This window comes from Zophobas morio, unplaced genomic scaffold (assembly GCF_036711695.1).
Source record: "Zophobas morio isolate AGI-343-1 ecotype UQ-CSIRO unplaced genomic scaffold, CSIRO_AGI_Zmor_V1 ptg000024l, whole genome shotgun sequence".
Taxonomy (NCBI): Eukaryota; Metazoa; Arthropoda; class Insecta; order Coleoptera; family Tenebrionidae; genus Zophobas; species Zophobas morio.
Window position 1 is genome coordinate 4,222,380 of NW_026972129.1, and position 12,754 is coordinate 4,235,133.

Consider the following 12,754-nt stretch of genomic DNA (forward strand, 5'->3'; position numbering starts at 1 on the left):
CGCATGTTATTTTACAGTAACATTCTTTATGCGAGGGCTGTTTGAGAAGTGTCGTAAATTTGCATAATGCGGGGTGACAATCCGCTAAATTGCAGTGCATCAAGGTTGATCTTTTACAGAACCTGTTGCCAAAATTTAACCTTGTAGAACGTGTAGTTTAAATGTGGCACTCGTTTGAGTTGAACACTTTCCTGTTTTTTATAATAATTGAAAAACACAAGTTTCATACGGTGATAAAACACTTTTATGTAAAGAAGAGAACAATGGCGCAGCTTACAGCCGAGTTGGATGAAGGAAGTTATGGGGAGTCTGCACCAGGGTGGAAAACCATTTATTTTATAATAAATGAACTTAACAGTGATTGGACATCCACTTAAAATGAACGAAAATTAGATTCTTCACTACACATAAGTCTCAAAAAATCAACCCAAACAGTTGACAAAGTCTGGTTTCAGAGTACCCCAAGATTTAATATTAATTCACTGTTTCGAAAGAAAAAAACAGTAACAGGAACCTATATATTATACGGCATTATTAGATCGTTTGAAAGATAACTGAGAGAAAAACAACCAAGATTGGGGCATAAAAATCTGATTTATAATTAGGAAAACACGCCATCTCACAAGTCGACAGTTGCAATGGCAAAATTGTACGAACTGGGCCTATGATTTATCCCCTATGTACCCTACTCTCCATTTCACTTCCTTTTTACTAATTTAAAATTTTGATCTGTAAAGAAGAAATTTGTATCGGTCATTGAAGCTGCAAAGGAGCATTTTGCAGGGTTTGAAAAAATATACTTTATATATGGAATGGAGAAATTGGAAACTATGTAGAACAAGTACATAGCTCTCGAAGAAGATTATGTTGAAAAATAAAATTGATATTTCCCAAAAAAGTTAGTTTTTCACCACACTTATCAAACCGCCCTCGTATTCCGGATGTGAGATCTAAATAAACGATTACTGCGCTCACATTTTGTGATATTTGTTACTAAAATATGTATCTGATATAGTTTTGGAACACTATGCGATATTGCGATATATAAAAAAATGCGATTTTCCTGGGTTTTGATCGTAGAAATTAAAGTGTCAGTTTAGGTTAAAATAAAACAAAAAATAAATGAATAAAAAGTTACGTATTTTTTCATTATGGCTTCCATTTTTAAATGGGTAAACTACTGTACGGATTTTCATGCAGGTTTCACCAATAGTTAGAGTGATTCACGAGGAAGGTTTAAGTGAATAATTTATAAAGGTTTTATGTAAATTGGCCGAACCATGATAATAATTGTCGAGTAAAGGCCTAATTCTGTAGCAAAATATGTTAAAATTTAAAGGTTTTTAAAAATAAACAGCCAATCAAATTTACCTTTTACTATGGAAATTTGTAATTTAACACCCTTTAAATTCCACAAAATTTTGTGGAATTTTTGGATTTTTTAATATTCTAATTATTATAAAACGTATGTGATTGTAATTTCATTAATGTTTCCAAAATCCATGTTACTTTTCATATCCTAGCTTGTAACAAAACCTGAAGATGACTTAAATTTTTAATAAAGTCGAAACATGTTGTAATCAATCAGCGTTCTATTACAAAACTTCACACGTTCAAAAGGCGGAAAAATAACTCCAGATAATTCCATACTAAAGCTAAAATAAAGTGTAATGCAGCTGTCTATTTAGGCTAAAAACTAAAAATTTAAATCAAAATAAACAGGCAATATAATATAAATACTTCGAGCATGTGCTCATAATCGTCTACTACCTACCAAATACCTAACTGAAAAAAGAAATAAGAACAAATGACATGACAATATCTATGTTTGTTACATTTTTAAAATTTGAGTAGTGTGATGTCCCTTGTCAAGGGATAATTATTGACATAACATTGACTTCTAATTAAATTAAAGTGATTACTTAATAGGCTGATAGGGGATCTGCCTAATTTATTGGTCCTGTTAGAATTAGACTCTTCCTCGAGTTTAATATTTAGTATTAAGGATTGAATCTTATTTAACAAAAAAAGTCACAGTCTATTTTATTCTGAAGAATTTTAGTGCAAAAAGTGAGCGTGTAGTGTTTAGTAAGTCACAATTATTCTTAAACCGAGGAATTAATAACGTGTGATCAGAACCTCTCAGGATGTAGACGAATAGGTGCCACGCATACAAACGAGAAAAACTTTAGGAATTTTCTCGAACTGTTTTGGGATTTGAGAGATGGATTTCATAGATTACAAACAAATAAGGAATGCGTACTTTAATCTGCATCTCACTAATGAATAATACAGTGTTAATGCTTTAACACTCGTGAACTCTTGACAATTTCTATAGATGAAGCCACAAGTTTTAAAAACTTTTGTTATACATTCTTTTATATGGTTTGTGAAATAGAGTTAATAATAATCAAAGGTCACATCTAGGTCACCGTATGATTCCATTATAGATAGATGATCTCCTCCTACATCAAAGCGATGTTCAATATTTTTTATCTTTCGAGGGAATGCCATTGCATAACTTTTGCTTATTTAAGTTTCAACGACTGGCTTCACACCATTTAGATAACAATAGTAATTTTCGCAGGAGAAGGCATTTACAAACAAGAGGAACAAACGAGTAAACATAGATGAAAATGAATCTGTTTTGAAATTTAGTTTTTACTGATATTACACTGAAATTACCTAAACTGATACATTTATATCCACCAAATTTTAGGAAAACGTATACTTGTGTATAGAGTGATGTGAAAATAGTAACCCAATAAATTAAATCTCTTTAAACGAATTTCGTTCAGCAAAATATATTCTGCTGGAGTTAGGTGGTTGGGTAGGTACCACAAAATTTAACTTAGACAAGGTGGAGGACAGTTTTTCAACAAGTGAATAATTAGCATAACCCTTCTGATTGGTAGAAGGCTCCTCCTTACAGTCATTAAAATCTGCCGAAATACGGCAAAACGCCACTTCCCATATCATCCTTACTATAGCACTTGAAGACTTGGGCGACATATCTACTTGTTCGTGATACAAAGATCTTCATGGAAATAGTTTTTATATTGCATTAATGGCTTTCGTTTTTTTAATAAAAAATAAAAACCGAAAAACTTATTTTTCTCTTTGAGCCAAAACTATAACGTATTTTGGCTTAAAAAAATCAGACAGTGTAGATAATATTATTGCTCACCTGGGACTAATAATTATTTTTTCGTTAAACTATCCATTTTTTAGTTATTGTTGATTAAAGCAAGACCTAAAAAGGGCATTTTTTGTAAATGTAGGCAACTAAACATCTTCTTTCGTCAAGAACCAGCCAAGAAAGTGTATGATTTACGATAGGGGTTGGCCACTATTGAGAGATTAGACGGATTTAAAACCCTTGTTGAGAAAATATGCAAATGAGGTGACCGTAGTGTGTTCTACCTGAAGGTTGTGGAATCGTACAATTATGTAGAAGTATTATATTAATCTAATTTCAGAATAACAAATAAATAACCGAGTTTGGATTTTTTACAAAACTGCTTAACAGCTATAATTACTGCTAATGCCAAATGTGAGATAAATTAGACAAATTTTAAAATTATCAATCACTGAAAAAGAAAAGAGTAGAACAACTTTTTCCAAAGCACACTATGAAGATTCGATTATATGTGACACTAATAATAATCGAATGTATGTGTTGAATTACTTACATATTTTTATACATATTATAGCCTCTTCTAAATTTAAAAATGTATATAAATTTTTTTGACTGAGACAGAATATAATGAGTGATCACATCATATCTTTCTGTACAAAATTTTCTGATCTCATGTTTCTGCCTACCTGGTAAGCCAAGAGGGGTACTGGAATTAGTGAAATCTGACTAACTGATGTGGGTTGATTTGAACAGGGGTACAGAAATTTATATCTCAGTCTACATTTTTAAATTTAGAGGAACTTATAATATAAAGATATAAGGATAAGTAATTCAATACATACACACGATTAGTGCCAAATAACTATTTAATCTTCATAATTTGCTTTGAATAAGTTTATTCTATTCTATTCATATTCATTGATTCATGATAATTTTGAAATTTGTCTAACTTGGGATCAGCAGTAATTATAGCTGTTGAAACAAGTTAGGCAGTTTTGTAAAAAATCCAAACTCGGTTATTTATTTGTTATTCTGAAATTAGATTAATATAATACTTCTACATAATTGTACGATTCCACAACCTTCAGGTAGAACACACTACGGTCACCTCATTTGCCTATTTTCTCAACAAGGGTTTTAAATCCGTCTAATCTCTCAATAGTGGTCAACCCCTATCGTAAATCATACACTTTCTTGGCTCGTTCTTGACGAAAGAAGATGTTTGGTTGCCTACATTTACAAAAAATGCCCTTTTTAGGTCTTGCTTTAATCAACAATAACTAAAAAATGGATAGTTTAACGAAAAAATAATTATTAGTCCCAGGTGAGCAATAATATTATCTACACTGTCTGATTTTTTTAAGCCAAAATACGTTATAGTTTTGGCTCAAAGAGAAAAATAAGTTTTTCGGTTTTTATTTTTTATTAAAAAAACGAAAGCCTTTAATGCAATATAAAAACTATTTCCATGAAGATCTTTGTATCACGAACAAGTAGATATGTCGCCCAAGTCTTCAAGTGCTATAGTAAGGATGATATTGGAAGTGGCGTTTTGCCGTATTTCGGCAGATTTTAATGACTGTAAGGAGGAGCCTTAAATCTCACTAGCTAAATATGTGTAATGACTAATGAACTAGGCTCTTTCAGGGTATATATTAGATTTATAAAGTTAATAAAATTCTTTGTACTGATGTACACGTACAAGTTACACTTTTGACAAACTGCGTTATTCGAAATAGTTCCCAATGTTTATCTGTAATTACTATTGGAATTTGACTTAATATACCTAACTGAAAAAAAAGTTGGTCGACTGTTATTTCACTCCTTTGTCACTTAGTGCGTTGATTATTTCCGGAAATTTTTTCGAATGCATTTCGCAAAACGTATTAATTATCCCTCGTGTTCCACTCGGGCTAATTAATACGTTTTGCGAAGAAAAAAATACGCTCTAGAAGAATCCACACCTTTAGAAAAATTGGCCATGATTCTTAAAGACTGAGCCTTTAACATGAAAAGAAACGATGGCAAAGAATACAAAGAAGCTGTGGTCAAAGTTACGTGGAATTCGACGCCCAAGCAGCTACAAAAGATTATTCGTATTACGAAAAATTTAAAATTAAATTTAATCCTTTTGCAAATATTGAACGCTGCTAATACCACAGACTGTTCTAACAAAAATGTTATTAATAAGTACAATATTTGTGTATTTTATTTAAATCAATAATAAATTTTATCCCGATTGTAATTATGTCAAAAAATTTCTATTTATTAATTTCTGTTAGGTTAGTAAGACGACAAAAATTTCCAGGAAATTTTTTCGTTGCTGCGATAACAGTCCTAAATTCTATTCTCTTATTGGCCTGTATTTGCGTATACTGTTATTTTTAGTATTACACTGCATCAATCCACGTTGAAATACCTACTTGTCCTTGCAAAAATGTTGATGACGTTATCACAAAATTGTGTAAAGTAAAAACTCAACTCGAAAATGGTGGATATGTTTCACTGTAATTTAGGTGAGAGGAAGTTCTGTCGAAACAACTTTCCACCAATTTTTTTCTTCAAATGGCCAAAACTTTTGGATCAACATGAAAGGAATTTTTTACATTAAAAAATATAAAACCTGTAAGATAGGTCAATAAGACGCTTACAGGTTGCACGATATTGTTTAAAAATTATGTTGTAATGATGATAAGTGAAGAATATTTTTGTACCTTTTATAACCATTAAATTTTAATTTTAGATAATGCCTAGTGGACCAAATGAGGTAAGCAGATTTTCGAAATGGATATTTGCAAAATTTCGGTGTCGTAGCAATAAATTGATAACCACAAAATAACGGGTGTTCAGCTGAAAAAATTCTCAAGTTGAGATTGCTTTTTTGGTAAAAAAAAGTAGTGAAAAACGCATGTGTTTTATTAATCCCTACTGTTGTATGTAATTGACATTTTCGTGTTATCATATATCATCGATTAAATTTTAGGCCTATTGAAGACATACTTCACAATCATTACAAAAAATCATGGCCAACTTGATGACTTACTTTTTCAGTTGAATACCCGATATGTAAAAAGCATTAAAATCATCATTAACATCTAATATGTCTTTATGACGTCACCCGAAAATTTTATTTAGAAAATCCTACATGCAGCATCGCACAGTGCTTTTTTTTATAAAAAATCTGCATCGGAAAATGCCTGAATTTGATCACGATTCAGAGAGCGAGGGAGATACTGTCTAAACTCTTTAGACATCTTTATATTATTGTCATGGTTAATTTGTTATAATTAATTAATAATGCGGACAATAATTTATGTAACAAGAAGCACTGGAAGGCCATAGGACACAAATAAAGTGTATAGTAAGTAAGTAAAGTAATAAGTAATAACAATTACCGTTACAACATTCTAACTTTCTTTAGATCTGTAGTTCTGTACTACACATTAACCTACCTTGAAGCTGTACCAAAAGCAGTGGCGATGGCTTGACTCATATTTGCTATATAACGGAAAGGCAGCTGTCTTGTTACGATAGAAAATATTAGTGGAAGTATTACAAAACCATGAACCATAATCCCGGCCATCACAGTTGCAAAATACAATCCCAGCTGACCTAGTACCGTTTCCATATCGTCCATTTCTATTATTTTAGCAATTACTAGGAACAAAATGCCCACAGGAGACAGTTTTATTATCCACGATGTTATTTTCATGCTTAGAGCCATCAAACTGTGAAAGAAATTAGCTAAAGTTATGGCTTCTTCTCCTAATTGTGCCAACGCGATTCCAACTACAACCGCAACCACAACAAGACCAAGAATATTAGTCCCAGAAACAATTTCCTCCACAATATCCCACTTGTACAAATCTGTTAAAAAGTGTAGTTATTTTTAAATAAACGAACGATTTTATAGTTAACATACCTTGTTGGTCAACATCGTTACCCGGAACAATCAAATTAGTGCGAGTCTGCAATGAAAAAACAAAAAATAGGAGTTATAAAGCAACAATAACACTTCATTTCTTTCTTACAAAAATTACGTATACAATTATCTTTACAGAAAACGTTAAAAGGCACATAGCAGGACATGTGTTTATTCTAACAAATTGTGTGAAATAAATAATTTTATTACCTGTTCCATGCAAGCTTGAATTATGTTCGGGGGAAACATATTCCTGAAAATACGGATAATAATAATAATAATAAATAACACTCTAATAACATATTACACAACATTATAAAGTTTATTACCCCTACTACAAAATAGAAAATTTCAAGAATTGTCGACGCATTTCGCCAAGTACGTTGGCATTATGTGAACAATACAACCTAAAGTGGATTCCATAGTATTGTCTAGATAATGCCAACGCGCAGACATCTTTTTTAATTTTGTATTTTCGATGTTATAAAGGTAACAAACATTATAAATTACATATATTACGCTACATAATTGTGCGAAGTAAAGATGAAGTTTACCACAGCAGCCACAACAGAAAAATAATACTAATGGTAATATTTTTACTTTTTACCTCCCGAGCGGAGGAAGTCTGTTTGTTGTCTGTGTCTAATTTTATTAGACAAATAATCTCCGAAACTATTGGACCGATTGTAGTCAAATTTTATGTATATTATCGTGTAGATAATAAAACGCTAAGCAAAATTTGTCTAATCGTTCCCACCAACAATTTGATGATGTTTGTAGTGAAAATTCTGTAAATTATATGAAATAATATACTCCTGCACTCGCGGTATATGTTTCCTCCATGACTTTTGTCACGATTGCTTTACAAAAAATTTGTTTGTGCAATATTTTCCACATGGTTTATATTTCCGATATCTCGTTTTTGCATCTAGACTTGGTGGTGTATTTTGCTTAATGCTTGATTTTGGACTTCTGCGCTCCCATCCTTATCGAATGTTTTTTTTTTACTGTGACTTGAAATATCTATATATTTTTACTTACAGGAGTTGTTATAAAATAAATAAAATTTTACATAATCAAATTTTATAATTTGATTTTTATCCACCAGCCATAAACCATAACTGCAGTTTTGTGGCTGTTGGTGTAATAAATTATTATCAATTATCACTGACGATCGTACGAAAAATTTTGTACTTAAAATGAGCGTGTTATAGAATAAGGGTCAAAAAATAAAACATTCTATTTTGAAAAATAATAAAATGGTACTTTTTGGTACATGCGGCCTTTTTCGGCAACTGCAAAGACATTTGTACATTTAATTGTTCGAATTCTGTTTAAATTATTAAAGTAAAAGGTAGATCCTAAAACAAGATTCGGTCAATAGGAAAGAACTGTTGCAGCTTTGTACATATACACAACTGTTTTTACATGCTTTTACTTGTAAAAACTCTCCTGCGCGTACAGATTTATAAAAAAATGCTTGATTTACCATTCCAGCCAAAGTAGTTATACTACCTCCTGCCATTGGAAAATATATTATATTTTTAACAATCTACTTATCAACAATCAGTTAATTGTGATTTTTTGCATCGCAGTATCAGTAAAAACACTTGAATCCAAAAGTCTTCTTTTAAGCAGATATACAAAAATAAAATTCACAGAATGTACAGTATGTATTGTAGTTACAATTTCTTACCTCAAACTCTATTGAGGATTATGCTTGAAAGAATCGAATCATATCAGGTTTCAAAATGAAAAGTGTTTATTGAATTTTTTTAAATAATACAAAATTAATAAAACAAAACTTAATTTTTCATTGACAAAGTTCTTTTTCTTCGAACGATTGGCATTCCTATTGTAGCCAGATCTTGCAGTATTCGTCTGAAGACACCAACAGCAGTCTGCAAGCATGGGTGGATACATAAAAGCGATATTTTTGCGATTAACTGCAATCAAGTGTCACAAAAAGTAAGGAAAACAAAACACCCGTTATCTATGTTTTGTGATGTGATATGGGCATAAAACATTTTTTTCTTTAGTATATAGTGTACACCCAATCTCAAACACTATCTGAACTTTCTGTGAATTTTTTAATGTTGCATAGTGTAATTAGAACTCTAAAAAAATAATAAAATTCATTTTAATAAGAAGCAGTAAGAACATTTGAAAAAAACAAAAGGTAACAGTCTAAAAGTGCCTTTACACTGCATGATTTGTCATATGACTTTTGCTAATACAAATCGTATGATAAGTTGTATGATTTCAAGGAATCATACCATTTGCAGATTTTGAGTTTAGACTGCTATGCTTTCTCATATGATTTTTTCGTTCGACTTGAAGCGTGGTGGGGTGAGAGCAAAGTGTCACTGTCAAACGACTCTAACCTAACCTAACATTTGGGGGAAGCGAAACACGTTTGCTTGACTGTGGATATTTTTTGTATTAGCCTCACATTAAATTTAAGAATTGTGTGTAGTAGTGAAAATTTTATACAATGAATAGTGAACAAGTGGCAAAATATCAAAGTGGTTTACTGTGCTTGATTGTGGGGTTATTAAAAAGAAAGCAATCGAGACGTAATAAAGTTAAACGAACTTTATGGAGTAGGAAATGGCTTCTGAGAAGAGACGAAGGCCGTGGACTTGGGTGTATGGTACTTAAAGAATTAAAATATGAAGATCCCGTTAGTTTTAAAAATTTTACAAGAATGAGCATCGCTACATTTGAAAAATTGTTGACCAAAATTGAACCCCATATTTCTAGACATGACACAATGTTACGTGAAAGTATTAGTGCCAGAGTCCGGTAAGGAACTATAGTAAATCAATGAGTAGGTGGTTATGTCATAATATATTACTATTTACAGGCTTCTATTGACTTTAAGATTTCTTGCGACTGGGGAAAGGTACATAAATCTGCACTATAGTTTTAGAATATCTGTACCAAGCATCTCTCTTATTATACCAGAAACGGTGGCAGCTGTTTATAAGGTCTTAAAAGATGAATATCTTGTGGTAAGTCAACAGTCTTTTAAAAATAAAATCTTCATAAGTAAAACCATTTTTAGACACCCACCACATCCTCCGAATGGAAGAAAATAAGTGATGAATTTTACAAATTATGGAACTTTCCGAATTGTTTGGGAGCTTTGGGTTTTGTGCTAAATTAACATAATGCAAGATTTCCTATAATCATATCTTGTTTATTTTAGATGGAAAACATATAGCTTTCCGGGCAACAAAAAAAGATGGCTCTTTTTACTACAACTATAAAGGGTTTCATTCGATTGTTCTAATGGCACTGGTAGATGCTCAGTATAATTTTACTTATGTTGATGTCGGATGTAATGGAAGAGTTAGTGATGGTGGTGTATTTTCTAATAGTACATTGTATACAGCAATTGAACAAAATGCTTTAAATTTCCCTAATGATGAAAAACTTCCTCAGAGTAACGTGGAAGTCCCATACGTAATTGTAACTGATGAAGCTTTCAGACTAACCAAACGAATGATGAAGCCTTGGGGTCAACGTTCGTCAATTTCAGAAAAGATCTTCAATTATCGCCTTAGTCGTGCACGGCGAGTTGTTGAAAATGCGTTTGGAATTCTAGCTAACAGATTTCAAATTTTACAAAGGGATATTAACTTATCAGTTGATAAAGTTCAGGATATTACTTTGACGTGTTGCGTTCTGCATAACTACATTAAAAAAAACGACGGAAAAAGTTATCTTCAAGGTATAGATCACGAAAATACTGAATCTGTTAATATAACAAATGGTAGTTGGAGAGAAGAAGTTTTCTCAACAAGTTTACAAGCATGTACGGTTAATCGATCTCCAAATGATGCAATGAAGATCAGGTCAATTTTCACCAAATATTTTAATAAAGAAGGATTTGTGCCGTGGCAATGGGAAGCAGTAAAAAAATTTAATTTTTAAGTGAATTTATTATACATCATTTATCTCGATGCCAATCTTTTTACGTTGAATAAACTGTTTTTTAAAATGGTATAAAATGTTATTTATTTCGTGCTTAGCTTCGTTCTGCAACTCTTCGTCGTCAATTCCCTGCAGCTCTTTGCTTACAAACCGACCGAATTCGCAAACTTCATCAATTTTCGGCTTCGGTCGGTTTATTTCTTCAAGCACCTTCAAGGTTTTCGTCATTATGACGTCATCTTCCGCTGAAGTTTTTCTATTTTTTGCTCTTTGTACCGGCTTTGGTGACAATACTTGTAGTGAAGCGTTTAATCCAGAGGACATTGAGGAGGACAATACGTCGTTCGACCCACTCTCCTGGATATCCTCTAGATCTGTAACCAGATCGTTGTCTATTTCCTCCAACATAAAGTTGGGTTGGCTTTGATTTTCATTGTCATGCTAAAATTTAGCATAAAACACTGCACTATACACGTTGTTACACCACTTACCAATACATCAATACTACTTTTACCCTTCCTAGGCTTAATGAATTGCTCTAGGAACTGCAATTTCTCAAACCACCATACTGTCGGTTCATAAATTTCATCCGTACCCATTCCAGAATGAGTACTTGCTCTAATTTTATTTAATTCGTGATTGTATTGAGATCTCAGATTTGTGATTTTTTTTTTCGCTTCTTCGACAGTTACTTTCAACCCTTCATTTTCTTTCTTTAAAGTCTCAACAATTTTATTATATGCTTCTGCCCGTGCATGTTTGTTTTTGTAAAATTGATGTTTGACGTCATACAGGCACGGATATTTTTCAAATTGTATTATAAATTTTTCCATAGTACTTTTCGTCCATTCAAACTAATCAAAACAATGAACACAATTTAATCATCGTCAATAGCTATTATTTTAAATAATATACTTACTTTTTCCATATTTATTTAAAAATATTGTAAAGACAGAAAACAACTAAACCAAGCGACACACCAACAAGCACCAAGCACGAAGATCTCGAGTAAAATAAACAGTTTCACGGGCTAGGATCAGAGGCTCGGTCGATCTATAATAACCTCACTTTCAACTGCCAATTTATTTTAATTTCTTGAAAAAAGCGCGAAATTTAAAATTATCGTACGAGAACTCTCTTCAAAATAGACCCCGTCCTATTCTGGAAATCTGCTATGATTTGCTTATGACCGCTCTTATGATTTGTGTTATGGGTGAAGTAATATGAGAAATCATACAGTGTAAACACGAAAAAAGCTGCACTAGGAGAAGTCATATGAGAAGTTATATGACAAATCATGCAGTGTAAAGGCACTTTAACAGTAATGATATACAAAATAAGGTCATACAAATGCGATAGTTAATCATATTAAAGTGTTCACGCGTTTTAACACACACCTTTAGCATATTTACAGGTCGAATATGTAGGTACGACTTTTGCTAACTGTCAGACTTATTTAGCGCAACCAGTCCTCATTTATGATTCCTCAATAGACAACAATGACAAAATAATGATAATAAAATATGGTGGTATCGGCATCTACATTTTTCCAAATATTTTACACTTTGCTTCTCAGTATTATGGTTTTCAAACCGTTTTAGCAACACCGACCAAAAAATATCGTGCCATATGTATATCCATGATCAAAACAACTAGTTAAGTGCCATTAAAAAAAATTGCCATTTATGATTCTCTGGTTCCGATTGAGCCTGAGACTTAATAAGAGAAAAATTTTGTACAGCCATAATTTTAAA

At 32.0% G+C, this 12,754-nt stretch overlaps 3 protein-coding genes across 3 annotated transcripts in view; 1 reads left to right on the top strand and 2 right to left on the bottom strand.

Moving 5' to 3' along the window:
• Nucleotides 1-12,754, bottom strand: part of LOC135134791 (excitatory amino acid transporter 3-like) — a 42,334-nt gene that overhangs the window by 8,705 nt on the left and 20,875 nt on the right. Inside the window, exons 2-4 of the mRNA XM_064063624.1 lie at nucleotides 7,272-7,314; nucleotides 7,062-7,107; nucleotides 6,592-7,006 (exon numbers count right to left, since the gene is read on the bottom strand). Coding sequence (XP_063919694.1) covers nucleotides 6,592-7,006; nucleotides 7,062-7,107; nucleotides 7,272-7,314 — 504 coding nt within the window. The remainder of the gene's footprint in view (nucleotides 1-6,591; nucleotides 7,007-7,061; nucleotides 7,108-7,271; nucleotides 7,315-12,754) is intronic.
• LOC135134793 (putative nuclease HARBI1) lies at nucleotides 9,330-11,071 on the top strand. Its single transcript, XM_064063626.1, has 4 exons — nucleotides 9,330-9,866; nucleotides 9,928-10,075; nucleotides 10,129-10,213; nucleotides 10,273-11,071. The coding sequence occupies exons 1-4, from the start codon at nucleotides 9,556-9,558 to the stop codon at nucleotides 10,998-11,000; spliced, it is 1,272 nt and encodes a 423-aa protein (XP_063919696.1). The 5' UTR covers nucleotides 9,330-9,555; the 3' UTR covers nucleotides 11,001-11,071.
• LOC135134795 (uncharacterized) lies at nucleotides 11,010-12,202 on the bottom strand. Its single transcript, XM_064063628.1, has 3 exons — nucleotides 11,920-12,202; nucleotides 11,492-11,854; nucleotides 11,010-11,441 (listed from the first exon to the last, which is right to left on the bottom strand). Exons 1-3 carry the CDS (start codon nucleotides 11,926-11,928, stop codon nucleotides 11,010-11,012), a joined length of 804 nt encoding a protein of 267 aa, XP_063919698.1. The 5' UTR covers nucleotides 11,929-12,202.